At 38.3% G+C, this 14,560-nt stretch overlaps 1 protein-coding gene across 1 annotated transcript; it reads right to left on the reverse strand.

The window, feature by feature from the left end:
- On the reverse strand, window positions 1–9,200 carry CDX4 (caudal type homeobox 4). Its single transcript, XM_061445510.1, has 3 exons — window positions 8,672–9,200; window positions 3,716–3,861; window positions 1–1,304 (listed from the first exon to the last, which is right to left on the reverse strand). Exons 1-3 carry the CDS (start codon window positions 9,099–9,101, stop codon window positions 1,098–1,100), a joined length of 783 nt encoding a protein of 260 aa, XP_061301494.1. The 5' UTR covers window positions 9,102–9,200; the 3' UTR covers window positions 1–1,097.
- Between the last annotated feature and the right edge of the window lie 5,360 nt (window positions 9,201–14,560).

The raw sequence follows: 14,560 nt of genomic DNA on the forward strand, positions 1-14,560 counted from the left end.
GTTATGCATGGTACAAAATAGGGGGAATACCTTTTTATTTGACTAAGCAGTAGCCAGAGAAGATAATCTGATACAGTTTTTAGGCTTAGAGATCATTACTTAGTGCATGAAAGAGACTGTCTCCTCCAAATATTTATTAATACATACTTTGAATACATTTAAGACAGACCTGATGGACAAAATTCAGGGTGAAGATAATAAAAAAGAGAAGCACTTTTATTGGCAACGCAGATTTTGAACATATCATAGGAGGTGCTTTGTATCACATCTGACACCTAAACTAGTCTCATTTAGAATGTTTCCTTTATGAACTGTGGTGGTTTTGAAGTACAGTCAGTGGCTTCAGTGGCTCAGAACAGCATGGTGTTTCCTACCTGCCTGGCAGGTGAAGAAGACAGACTGGAGCTTGCTTAGACACTGCAAGGTGGCAATAAATACTAAGTGTGTTGAATGGAAACCTGGTAAATAATCATATAAGCTTTTTATTTCACTTTTGGCATAAATTAGAAGAGAAATTTTAAGTTAAGTCATGCGTTTCTAGTGTACAAGTCTAATGAATAAGGTGGTGTATGTTACAGCTCTTCACTTGCCATTCTTCTGTGTTGATTTGTTTCATTTCATTAAATGCAAAGTGTTGGTACAGCAACACTGTGTTTAAAATGTTTCTGTTGTTTTCAAAAGTAGCATTTTCTCAGTACACATAAGTGTGAATATTAATTAACATCTACAGTTTAATTACATAACATATAACAAACCACATACACCCAGCATCTTATATCTTATGCAACAGTACTCTATTTTATAATCAGTTCACTTAGTTTTCTGTGTCTATATGATTAGACAAGAACTATGTTTACTTGAATCTTCACTTGTATCATCTTTGGGTCAGTGTCTGAAAGAAATTCCTTCCTCCTCAAGGATTTTGAGTGGTGAATCTTAGCAGCACAAGTTCCCTGAGGTTTCTGCAATAATTAAAACGTTTTGATAATAGTCCCAGATCCTGTACTTAGAAATCAGCACTCTGAAGACATTTACATGAGAATGGCCTCTTGCAAAGCTGAGTGTTTGGGTGGGGGTTGATGGGAGAATCCTTCTGTTCATTCTGAAACTATGACCTGGTGAATGCCATTAGGCTGTAATCCATTTATTCCATGTGGTGGTGGGAACAGAGAACTGGATATTTCATTTGGACTGAGTGACCCAGAGTCACTCTGAGCTGAGCCCCCGCTGCCATCAAACTGAGAGATTTTCTTCTTGATCAGTTTTCTTTCTTTCGCTCGACGGTTTTGGAACCAGATTTTCACCTGTGTTGTTACAAATGATGCCCAATTAGTTCAAAGCAGCAGTCAACTTTTTTATAGTAATAATAACAGTGAAAATTTAGATACGTTAAAATTATAAAAGCAAGAAAGAAAACCCAAGAAACCCAAACAAAGAAAACAGCAAAAACCACAAAGAACCCCCACAAAACCCCATAAACCCCAAACAAAACTAAACCAAACCCCCAAACCCAAAAAGCCACCAAAACACTGGATTTGTGCAGCAAAATAGGTTTTGGTTACTCCCTGTGAATTTTCTGCATCATAATCAACAGAAAATGACTTTTTTTCTTAGTGTAAAGTGATTTTCTTAGACTTGGTGTAAAGTGAATTTGCTGTGTTATGTTTAAGAATGTAGGAATCAACTTATTTAGACTCACATTTACCACTTTGGGCAACCTGCTACAGTGCCTCACCACCCTCACAGTAAAGAACTTCTTCCTTATATCCAACCTAAACTTCCCCTGTTTAAATTGAAACCCATCACCCCTTGTCCTGTGCTGTGGTCCCTGATGAAGAGTTTAAACTTTTCTGTCTGTTCAGACTTTTAGTTTAAGTATCTCTATTTTCTTTCCTTGTGCAAAAGTGTGAATGGAGATAGAAACACCACTTGTGTTTTCCTCATCATCATTTTTTGTGTTACTTTACTTTTTTTGTTACATCCTTTAAAATACGCTGAATACAATACGATACAGAAGGTTGTAGCATTGCTTTGTATTAAAAATCTCATTCTTATTTTCTAGATACTGTTTTATTAACTTAGTGACAGTAACAAACATTTAGCTTTGTCAGGAGTCTTGTAGAAATGCAGCCAGGTTATCTATTTTGTCTGCATTATACTTGAAGGGAATTTGCAGTCAGAAATTGGATGGCTTTAAGAGCAATGACTATGTGAAAGCAAAGTGCTGATTTTATGCAGTATCACTGGCTCCTCCAGGAGTGCCTGTGTTCTAAGTCAGCCAGCTTGTGTAGAGGTTTGGAATCTTTCATAACTGCAGTTCTCTGAGAATTTTCCAATGCAGCTCTATCATAATGTGTAACAAACTGCAGCCCATCACCAGCAGACTTGTTCTCTAGAGTTACTTTCTGGGGCCACTTACAGTCTGTGGAATATAATCTATGTACTGTTCAGGTCTGTGCTTGAGCATCATTGCACTACAATGTTGATAAGAATCCAGTGCTTCGTTGCTTATCTATGCATCCTTACACTTCCAGCCTCAATTGGTCCCTTTCTATTTTGTGCTCTTGCACAGACTGAATGCAGAAGTTGAGGCCACTGGAAGAGATAATATTTTAGCGAACTGAATATATTTTTATATATATATATGTTCAGTATATTCAGAAAGAGCAGAAGTTTGTAAAATTCTTAACAGAAAGATCTCTTCTTTAAATTTACCTGGGGGCAATAAATGTGGTTGCTATGGTGGGAGATACCATATTCAGTATTGCCAAATCTTCCCTTATTCTCCAGCTGTAGCAGAACCATTGCAATTCTGTTGCATAAGGAAGGTTGAATTCACCAGTAACTATCTTTGCAGTCTACAGAGCTGATCTTCCTGTGTGCTTTCAAACACAGTGATTTTAGGAAATTCTTTATCCCGAATCCCTCTAGTCCTTGTATAGCTAAGACACCTGGGCCCCAGCTCAGGAGGCTGTCTTAAGGACGGAGCTTAAATATGTACTTGATGTGAATGAATGCAGAGCTGCTGTCCAAAGAAGCAGTAGATGCACTTGGAAATTTCCTGAATGGGTGGTGCTGGCTACATGTATGTGTACAATAAGCATAAATATTTGGCACCAAATTTTACAGAGTAAAGCATCCTGCATATGTGGTGGTTGTGAACTACTACTGTAGGTGAAGACCCTATGAACATAATAGCAAAAAAGAGATCCTGACTTGAATATCAAAGGTTGCAAAAACTCCTTAAAATGTGCTGAAATCTGCCTGACTGAGGAGGAATGTGGCCTGTGCAAATGATTTTGATAAATTTGTGACAGAAATTGCAGAGATGTCTTGTTTGATTGCTGGGTTTACATTTTCCTGGCTTACAGCTGAAATACATCCCATGCTTTGTTTTTTTTTTCTGGCCACCATTTTGTGTGAGTGCAAGAAGTGAATGTCATAACTATTCTAGCTGTGTTGCAAGCTGCTGTGCACATAAATACTTCTTCTAGTGCAAATGAATTCCTAATCTTTAGTTACCCATAATTGGAGGTTTCTGTCAAATCAGCCTATTTGTTAATTTGTCTTTGTGTAGTGTATTCTCTGTGTCTCCAGTGTACTCAGAATATATCCTGGTTGCCTTCGCACTGCTTTTGGATCCAGAATGGGAATGCTGCTCCAGTTCCTGGCAGCAGCAGCGTTTGGGAATGGGTGCACACGAGTCTCTGTGTACCTGTCTTTCAGATAGTCCCAGATTTGCTGCCAGTTCTGACTTTCTCCTTATCGTAATATATCTGTTGCAGTGAAATTCCTTCTCTAATTCTAGTCTCTGATGATCTGTGTAAACAACTCGGTACTTTTCTTTTGTTCTTGTTTTACCTGTTTAGGAAAGAAATATTATTAATATGTTGAATTGGATTTTTCTTTCAAACATTTTACAGACCACAGAGTTCCAGCATGGGATTGTTTTCTGTATTACAGAGGTAAAACACAAGGTGCAGCGTGAACGAGTGAATATTGGTTATCGTAACTGTCTTTCCCTCTTTATCTTGCTCTCTCTGTAAACATACATTTAAATGTAAAGCTCAAGTGAAACACACCCTGAAGCATCTTCAGTAATTCACAGCAGTACATAATTGGTGCTGGCTATATTTGATTTCAGAGGGGTTTAATTTCAGTGCTCATTGAAGTCACTTTGTGTGTAGGCAGGCATAAGCACAGGATTTCAAGACTGAAGTTCAGTCACAATTTCTTTAGTTGTACTGTGTCCCGATTCTTTCTTTGAGTTTGTAAAGATCACCTCTCTAGCACAAAGAAGTGTCCTAGAAAAGCCTTTGCTTTCTTGTGTGGCCACAGGGCATGCTTGGAAGTCTAATAATAATTTGAATTTATTTCTTTGGAAAGGTTGAGTCTTGCAGGATGCTGAGTGCCTGTGGAGGTGTGACTGGGCTGCTCTGTGTCCTGAGCTTCCCTTTAGAGTTGTAGGCACTTGGCAATTTGTAAGACGAGGCAATAAAATACTTGTAAAAGGATTTCAGTATCGTCCCCTCTCTAATGTGTAAAAGAAATATTCTTACATGTACTGGATAAAGAGTGTTAAGAGAAACATTAGTAGATGTTTAGAAGGTATCTCTCATTCCATTGACTTTGTTAAACAGTTCTTTGTGTAATAATACAGAGAGATCACTTTTCAACTTATTTGTTCTCCTTTGCACTTTCAGCAGCCAAATAGAAAATTTTCCTTTTTCTTCTGATCTTCCTGTTTTTTTTTTTTGATGTGAGTTTTCTGGGACAAACTGTAGGACAAAGACTCCTTTTAAGTGGTTCCCTAAAATCCATTGAGGTGTTAAGATGAAGCACACGCCACACAAAGGAGCGACAAGGAGATCTTATCAAAAAACCCTTTCACATTCAGAAACACAAGCCAATTGGCTTGGAATTTACAAGCCCTAAACAAATGTCAGACTCTTTCATCTTAGCAGAGGAAAAAAGGACAGGAATAGATGAAGGAATATTTTTTCCTCAGTTCTCATATTTTGGACCAACACTGAGGATAGACTAGGATATTTTTAGCTGAAGTCTAGAGGTAGACACAGCTTAAGACGTTTTGAAATACACATAAAGATGTTTTCCAAAATCCTCTGTCACTTTGACTTCTAGTGTACAAAGTTTTCCTGCTTAAATTCACAGGACTAAACCAATCATCAAACTAAGTTTATTTTTTTTTTCAAGATACAAACTGTTGGCTTTGAAATATTTGCTCAAAGTGATAGTTCTAATGTTAACAATAGTAGAGATATTCAGGTTCCTTGTAAACTGAATGCTGAAGAGGGAAGCTTTGAAAACAAGTTAAAATTCAACAGGGTTATTCCGGCTTCACTATAATCAGCAAATATAACCATGATTTGAGGGGGTGGAGAAAAGGAGTAGTTTTCCCCATTCCCCTTGGTCATAAAATTCACAGAGCATTTCTTCTGAAGACAATAAAGCTGGGAGAAGGCCTCTTTATTTGCTGTGAAAATCATCACCCTTTCCGGCAATATAACTCCTGAAGAAAAGAGGGAGAAGGAAGAGACAAGACTGCATATCAAAGCAAAGCAAAGTGTTAAAAGGGTCTGTTGCCTCAATATGACAGATAGGCCTCAAAAACTCAGACAATGTAGGCCAGTGGAAAAGAGATGTCACAACTAGTTTACAAAGCAAAATAAATTAGCATTAGAGCAGAGGCTTTTTCTTTTTTCCTGCTTTTCTATTTTGCTTTCTGGCTCTGCTTCTGCTGTCATGTAATCTGCAGAACATGTACATCGCTGCTTGCTTAAGCAACAACACAAAATGTGCTGGCTGTAGTTGAATATAAAAATTACATTGTCCTTTTGTTTAGCCCCCTCCAAGTCCATTCCCATTCTGAGAAGAGTCACTCTCAAATGAAGTTTCATGTGAAATTTTAAAAGATATAAAACCTGTTTTCTAGGTCCTTGTTTAGGTACCTTCTTTTCAGTAAGTTTCATGCCTTGAAGGCTCACTTGCTCTCATGAAATATGTATTTTACACTGTTGATTACATGGGGCTTAGAAATGAATTGGTCTGAAGTTCTGCTCTTACATAAGTTGACAGGGCATTTGTCATTGCCTTTTATTAAAACCAGGATCGGACTGTGAGGAATTCTGTGGAAGTTCTTTGTCCCATTTTGAGAGCCTGTCTGGGAAGGTACCTTTACCAAGCCCACTTTTGATGTTTGTGTTTTAAAATTTGTTATTGCGTCATCTGTTTGCAGTGTCTGTGTATTTAAAGTTATAAAAGCTTTGGTTCTGAATATACAGCTACAGTCCTTCAGTAGAAGGATTTATAGTTTCAAATCACATTTTATCTATTGAGAGGATATAGTACTTCTGTGTTCGTGATGTTGTTTCATCCTGGAAATTGACTGTGTCAGGTAAATTTCCAGTTCACTTTTTCTGCAATTTAATTTTGTGTATAAAATGCTAAATGTGAATATTAAGTAAGAATGTGGCATATTTAATAGAGTCTAACTAGAGGGGGGAAATTCTCATTTAACATCTCCCACAAAATAATCCCCATGGTCTTTAGGACCGTATTTTTGTAGGCTCCCTCATTTAATTACATGTGTTTGGATTTCTGTTATTCCGTGCTGCTCACATACATTTATGGGAGTACATGCCACTAGTGAAGTTAAAGACATACACAGATTTATGGATATAAATATACAGTAAAGTTTAGGGTGGTAATTCTGGAATTTTGGAGCAATGACTGTATTAAGCAGCCAGCAGCCACTTGGATATCATGAATAATGTATGGCAGTAGGGAAAACCAGAGCAAGTCTGTTTCAAAGAATAGTTATAATGGCAGCAAGTCATTGTTCTTACATTATCTTCTAAAGAAGCATCGATAAGTTTAGCCTTGTTAGTTTTTTAATTTCCTTTCATTTTTCATAACTTTTTGTGTGTCTCTGTTAAAATTTCCCATTTTTTGTGGTGAACATTAAAACACCAGTGAAAACTGAAATTTCTAATTTTCTTGCTTTGCAAAATGCCACCTTCATGCTTTAGTCTCCCAAACCCTTTTTTTAAGCTGGGTTGATGTCTTGAGCCCAGTTCTGTGAAGTCCTGAGGTGGTTTTAACACTTCAAAGAATGGGCTGTAGGAATGTGCAGCCTCAGGACATGGATCTGTTGATAGGCAGTTTCACCTGTGCTGTATTGTCCATAAAGTGTTTTGGCATGTGTGTAAATGCTTTTCAGACTAGAGATGAATTTAAGCACGTAACTGCTTTTCTAAACTGCAGATGTATTTTATGAATGTAAACAAGTGTGTGAGAAACTTTTTGGGGTTTTCTGTATCTGTGCAGTAAGTGTAAAACTAGGATTTGAATTTTGAAGTCTCTGTTATTCTTCAGGAATGTTAAAACAGAAAATGCAGTGACAGTATGACTCATTGACATTCGCTGGTCTGAATTGAATTTGGTCTATGCTCAAGTCTTGCATCACTTCTACACCTGGAAATCTCCAACGATGTTAATGAAGTAACTGCTGATTTACATGAGTATACATGGGGGGGAGATTATAAATCTACCTGACTTTGAAGACCTTTGTAGAGGCTCAGAGTGGAAGGATGACATTGTGCTATCTTAACCTTCACTAGGCATTTTCTATATAATAACTGTGGGGAAACAGGGTGGAACTGTAAGAAGCAGTTCCCAGACTGATTTTGCTCTGGAGCAATAACCACTTGTTTCAAGCAGCAGAGCTGATTTTCTGTCTCCTAAGATTGCTCCAATTGTAATTGCTCTTCTTTCTTTAGAACCTTTCCTTTGATGCTCTCTAACACACACTTATGACTTTTAACCTTAACAATAGATGTAGCAATCCTTGCTACACCCAATTTACACCTTGGGAATATACATGGAAAGGTTCATATGGCAGGCAGCTTGTGACAAAATCAGGCGCTTCAGTGAGTGACACTTGCAAGAAAGTGATTTTTAATTGTGGAATTTTGGCAAGCTGCAACATTCTGCTATGTGAGAAAAATACATTCAAACCAATTTGAAACTAAATGCAAAGCAAGTTTAACTGATGAGATATGTGGTCTGCAAACAGAATAGTCCGTGCTGATCATTCAAGTCGGATTACTGCTCTAGGAATATTTCTTCCCACCTAATAAATCAAGGTAGAAAAATAAGACGCAGGAATAACAGCAGAAAACTGCATAATCACTACAGTTGGATCAGAGCACATAATTTCCTTTAAAAGATTGAAAAGTATGTAAAGATTTAAGCAGATCAACCTGATTATATATTGAGATTTACCTTGTGGCACAAAATCATTACATAGTATTTTTGCATGTAACTGTTCAGTGTTGCTGCATCCACTATTTTGTAACAGTCTCAAAACTATGGTTTTCATCCAAAAAGCTTTACAGAAAGTTATGACAAAGGTATGTGAGGGAGGTGCAGTTCTATCTAAACACCAGAGCCATTCCACAGTAGTAACCGTGTGAAGCCTTTTATAGGATGAAAGTGAAACTAGCGCAAATTTAGTTAAAACTGCATTAAACAGCAGGAGGTTAAATAACTGTCATAAATGAGCCTATGTGCTTTGAGTAAAGTTAATTATTCATAAGATCAGTGATAGCAGAAGATGCTTTCTCAGGTTGAAAGTTGAGTATGCACTTACCAGTAGTATTAGTTTGCACTGTTTTCCTCATCCATTCATAAGAGCTGTGCCTTTGGCTGTTGGGAGAGATTTGCTGTGTATTAATTGTATCTACAGGAGGTAACCCCCCAGATCCAGCGGGATGGAGGGAGCTGTAATCAGCAGAAGTGTAGGAGACCTGTCCAGGAGACGAGCTGTTGATCTGAGCAGCAGCAACTGTGCTAGAAGGTCCTGGGCCGTAAGCGTTCCAGTCCTCCCTCTGCGGGCCATAGTGGGATCCCCAGGTTCCTGCAGGCTGTCCGTGGGTGTCCATAGTTGGCACATGATGGTATCCCATGTAATCTGGATAGGATGGAGTAGACACAAAGTTTTGCACTGGCAGGTTGTTGTTACTCCTTGCAGATCCTGGATACATGCTGTTCTCCTTATCCAAGAGAGAGCTCACATACATGGTTGTCACAGGTCGTAAATGCGTTGTCACAACATTTTGTTCTTCCGTATTTTCTTTTGCTGCTTCAATAGAATTGTGTTTGATTTTCTTTAATAATGCCACTCTGCTTGGAATCTTCTACTTCATCCTCTTTTATTATCAACTGTGTCACCAGGTGCTGGTGGTAATGGTTTACCAAGATCTTGCCTGACGTCAGCCTAACTGCCTGCCTCATAATTACATTTACATTCAAATGAAGGGCTGCCCAACCCCACCTTTCTGCTAGTTCTGGTGCTTTCTCTTTTAGAGAACTTTTATCTGTCCTGTTACCCTTTCCTGATATTCAACAGCAATTCCAGTACTGTAGGATGATGCAACAGTTGCTTGTACTTGTAAAATAGAAAATAGACCCTTTTAAAGTAAGTATGATGGAAATGTTTGGTGTTCAAATGATTCTTGGCTGAAACCTTTATTCTGTGATGTGTTACTGATCAGCAAGTAAATTGTTACTCTATTTCTCAGATACTAAAAGAGCCCCTATTTTTTCCTTAAAGGACGCAGGCAATTTGAATAATTATAAGTCAGTAACTTCAGAATACAGAGCACCTTGTAAACAGCATGCCTTGAGTATAACTGCCTCCAAAAAATTCCCCCTCAGTTTTGGTGTTTGTAATTTGGAGAAATTAAGGCTTTAACTGTAATGCACATGTTTACGCATAGGAAGTGATTTAAAGAGATCTCTTCATCTGGTGGCTGTTGCAAACTGATAGATTTTAAAAAGCAGACAATAAATCTTTCTAACAGAGGTAGTTCCAGAAGTACAAAGAAAATGACTGTAAAGAGTAGTGAAAAAACCCTTTGATTACACCCAGCAGTACTGTTGGCTTCTGTTTCAAAATGATCTGCTTGAGAGGCTGGGTTCCTTACTCTGGAGCTGTGGTGTAGTTGTCTGTTATAGCGGTGGCAGCTCAGGTAGGTGAAATCAGCAGGGGGAAATGTCTGAGTTACCAACTTAGTAGCTCGAGAACTGCCTCCATGCTTCTCCATTACATGCCTGGCGCATGGGTACTGTGTAGGTCAGTGCAAGTGTTTCCACAGGGAAAAACCATTCTGAAGCTGCATTTATATGTTGTTATGAGGGACTGGATATTACCATGGGAGAACTAAACCATGCTTATGGCTTGAGAATTGTCTTTATATGTGGTTGTCTAGCTACAATTTGTAGAGTGAATTTGATATGTTTTTATCCTGGATGGATTTCTTTGCAATGAGCTATTTGTCAAGGTGTATGCTTGCAAAAGAGGTGCAAATTACAGTGAGTTGTTTCCCTTTACAGAGGTGTGGGTTTTCATTCAGTCTGCTTTGTGTTCTGACACTACTCATATTCACACATCCCTTCTAATTCCAGCACTAAAGGATTCTAAGTGTGTACTTAAAGATGGGAAGGATGTTTCTGTTGTGGGTTTGGAGGTGTTCTTGAGGAAAGAAATTTTACTGAGAAGTAAAATAGCAAAATCTTTATAATTCATTTTGCCATATTTACAGGTTTCTTTATTAATCCTTGGGATCCTGAGAATGTTGAGGAAAGCTGCATCATGGGATAGGGCCTTCTGTGATTGATGCATACTTATGAAAATAGACATTAAAAAAAATCAGAAAGTACTCTTGTTCCTTTAATCTTGAAAGAAAAGGAATTGTAATACACCTTGGAATTTCTGTCTATTCATGGGCGTTATGCCAGCAGTTAAATTTTAATGTTTCATTAACAGGTATGCAGAGCTGTCAGTCACAGGCACATCCATAAGAGGGTGAAGTTTTGTCTCCATTGGCTGTATCTGAAATCCATTGGCGCAGTACAGATAAACATTGGTTGCTCATGGATTTCAGATTGGACATGTTTGACAGCTAAGTACGTGGTTTTCACATCTCACTGAATTACACTGAATGTCATAGAATGCATTAGATGATGGAAACATTTTCAGTCCCTGATCTTCCTCTTTCATTATGGAATGCCTCAGCGCATACCCCCCACAATTTCAGTATCACCTAATCCTATTTTTTGTATCTCACAGCTTTATCTTTTATTCTCTGTTCTTCTTTTATCTTCTGTTTATGCTCCTCCTTTCCCTTTCTTGTTTTGTCTGTTCCATTATCTGAATTTTCTTTAGATCTATTTCGATTCTTTTCAGAATGTAATTAGATCAAGATACGCCATGGCGAATTGCTACACAGATTTGATACCAGCTAACAATAGTAAGCTCTGAGTAAGGCTTTTTGTTTAAAAAGATTTACATAGCAGGATAAGATTACTGGGCAGGACTGCAGATTTTTAACACCAGAGTGAGTGTAAGATAACTGAAATGGAATAACATTCAAATTATCTGCATCTTGACTCTTAGGCCTCCCGTATTGTGTAACAGAACCATGTGGATATATTAAAAAGGAACAGTACCTTCTTGTGTAGTATGGTAGCTTGAGGCTACCAAAATTTTGGGGTTGATATTTTTTGAGAGCTTACTGATGGTTCATCTGAATCTACCTTCCAAAGAATCATTTCTTGGCCATGCTTATGTCCTTTCATCCCCCATGTTAGTAGCTTCAGAGCTACCAAACCACTGCATCTGCAGTGTGTAGCAGTAACTTACTCTGTAATTCAAAGAATGCTTTGAGTAGCTATTGCTGTTGGTGGGGTAAAAGGTAGTAGGCTAGACATCCCAAAATCTCATCCATGTGGGGGTTTGTACTTACACCACTTTCTGCAGTGGTGATAAAGACAGGACAGGAAAGATCTGCATGGTAGCAGCAGCAGGGGTGCTGTGCTCTTTGGTATATTTCAGAGACAGATTGCCAGAATAACTAAACTCCAAGGTTATGATTTGTTGATGTAAAGTTGTCTGTGTGTAAAATTAAATGTAGTTTGAGATCATTGGAGAAGAAAATTTCTCATTTTCTAACAGTGTTTGATGAAAATCTAGCAATAATAAGAAGCCTGGTGATAGCCAGTATTAAAGTTTTGCTTGTACAGGCAGTGTAGATGGTGCACTACGTGTATGTGCTGATCTAAAGAGCGTTTCGAAACTGGGTAATAATGATGGAATCACAACGTGCAATGAAATGTTTTAATGACAGCTATTACAACTGCCATTTCAGGGACTACTAGTAGATTAGAACCGGCCTGTACACAGGAACTTATATTAAAGGTTTTAAACCTGTGATAGTTTTTATTAGGAACCCTTATTCATAAAGTTACTCTTGCTTTTATATGGAGATAAGAAGAAATAAATCTGTCCCATCTTTGAAGCTCGAAAATGATATGAAATCTCTCTGGGCTTTTGGCTGTGAGGTGAAAAAGCAGGTGAGCTTAGTGTGTCCCATTCTGGCGAAGGTGATAGGAATAGGTGTTTGTTTTCTTGCCTCCAGATGACCACTGTAATTACACATCAGTAACATCAGGCTTAGGAATGCTTCTTGCCCATACCTTTAGAACTGCATGCTTGGAATTTCAATGGAACAGCTAGCTAAGGACTTTGTTAGTGAGCTGTGTATTGCTGGTTGTTTGCAGTATCTCAGAGATGTTATTGAGTCTTTTTCAAGCTGGGCTTTCTGTGCCTACCCATTCACCCTAAAATTCCTAGTCAGCTGTATAAATCTTGAGGAAGGGGCAGTCAATACGTGGCATGCTGTCAGCTGAGGTCAGTTCTGCTGGAAGTAAAATCCAGCTAGTCATGAAGGCAGGAAGATGGGTTTAAAATTTGAAACGCCCAGCTAAAGAGACAGCTCTTCTACAAGCATACAGTTTCCAAAAATTGTATTTACCCTCTTTTAATGAGGCTGGTTTAATATGCAGCACCCTGGTGTTGCAGACACCTGAGTTAGGTCTCGTTTTCAGGGCTTGAAATGCAAGTACGTGCTAAATGATATCTGTACTGACAGATGTGGCACAGCACAGAGAGCTCAGTGAGTGATGCTGCTGAAACATTCTCATTTGCTGGACTGAACTCTTCTGGGGAAAAAGAGAAAGGGAGATATCACAAGTTTCAGTTTGGCACTATGTTTTTCATCCCTAACGTGTGTTTGGTGTGTTTGGTTTTCGTAAGAGATAAACGGTAGAAGTAAAAATGTCAGTTGTAAGGAAAGCCTCAGTGCTTTCATTTTAGTTTTGTGCTCTGAAATTTTGGCTATTAAATCCTTTTGAAAAATGATGACAAGTGATTTGTTGGAAGTATGAGGTTTGAATTTACCCTTCTGTCTGTTCCTCTACTGGTGTTTTCTAACTGCTGCTAACAATGACAGACTGCTCATTTCTTAATGGTAACTTTTGCATTTTATTAAACATAGCAAAAATATATTTCATGTGTAATCTGCACCAGTGTTGCATTTGCCAGGAAATAATGGTCTGCAGCTAAAGAAGGGTCTTAGTATTCTGAAATCTAAACAATGTAGTCTGTTACAAAATCAGTACAAAATAAGAGTACGTCTTACTGCTGAAGCAGCAGAGCTATCAGAGTCACAGAGCCTGCATGTGAACTCCAGGTTAAATCGATTCTTCTCGGCAGCACCAGGAAAATGAACAGCAAATCCTCTATTGACACTTGTTTGGTTTCCTTCCCGAGTCATGTAGCTACACTTACTGTAGCTCTTGCCGAGCAGAGTCCGGCTAGATGGCATTGTGGGGTGCTAACTGTGAGCCTGAGGTGTTCTTTGCTGTGGTCTTTCTTTCTTGAGGCAACAAAGGAATTGATTGCCTTTACTGTTTGCCATCCTTGCCATAGGCATGGGTTATATTCCTGGTAGACTGGCATTTCTGTTGTACATGTTTAACTCTTTGTTCATACTCCCAGATGAGACATTATTGTCTGTATATGTCTTGCCTTAAAGTGATTGTAATTTACTGGGAAGACCAAGAACATGCAGGGTGTATCTTAATGAAGCCTCTCCCTTTATTGCGATACCTCTTAGAACAGAGTTTGTTACAAAGTGCACGAGAAAGTATTTGCGCTCTTTGAGAATGAAAACAGCTTGCAAACCTTTTCATCCTAAAGCTTGTGCCTATTCCTTTACCTGGTGAGGTTTGCACAATATAGTGTCCAACTAGTATCATCCAGGGCCAGTCCAAAATGTGACAGGCTGTGTAAGTCGTTTGTAGGGACATGTCAGCTTGTGTTGGAGTAAGCCAGTACTGCACCAGCAGCCTCAATAAGGGTGCTAAAGTAGGAGCGTGCTCTTTAATTTTTATGGTAACATCCAGAATGAATCTCTTTGAATCAGCTCCTTGGGAAAAAGGTAGCACATACCTGATTCTCTCTCATATGTATATTAATGATTGCATAACCCCAGCAATTGCAGTTGCTGTGTATTTGAATTTTTTTGTTTTAGAAATGTCATTTTGAATTGTGACTCTCAGTTGCATTAAGTTTTTATAGAATGTCCAATTTGCTGTACCCTTCTTGAGCTTTTTTAACCATATAGATCACAATTCT

This window comes from Pezoporus flaviventris, unplaced genomic scaffold (assembly GCF_033815535.1).
Source record: "Pezoporus flaviventris isolate CSIRO_AGI_PZ_B2104156 unplaced genomic scaffold, CSIRO_AGI_Pfla_v1 ptg000005l, whole genome shotgun sequence".
Lineage (NCBI taxonomy): Eukaryota > Metazoa > Chordata > Aves > Psittaciformes > Psittacidae > Pezoporus > Pezoporus flaviventris.

Coding starts and splice junctions, on each gene's coding strand:
- CDX4 (XM_061445510.1), bottom strand. CDS start 9,101: ATGTATGTGAGCTCTCTCTTGGATAAGGAGAACAGCATGTATCCAGGA. Junction 3,862..8,671: donor AGTGCAAACTAATACTACTG/GTAAGTGCATAC, acceptor TTTCCTAAACAG/GTAAAACAAGAACAAAAGAA. Junction 1,305..3,715: donor TGGGACTATCTGAAAGACAG/GTACACAGAGAC, acceptor GTAACAACACAG/GTGAAAATCTGGTTCCAAAA.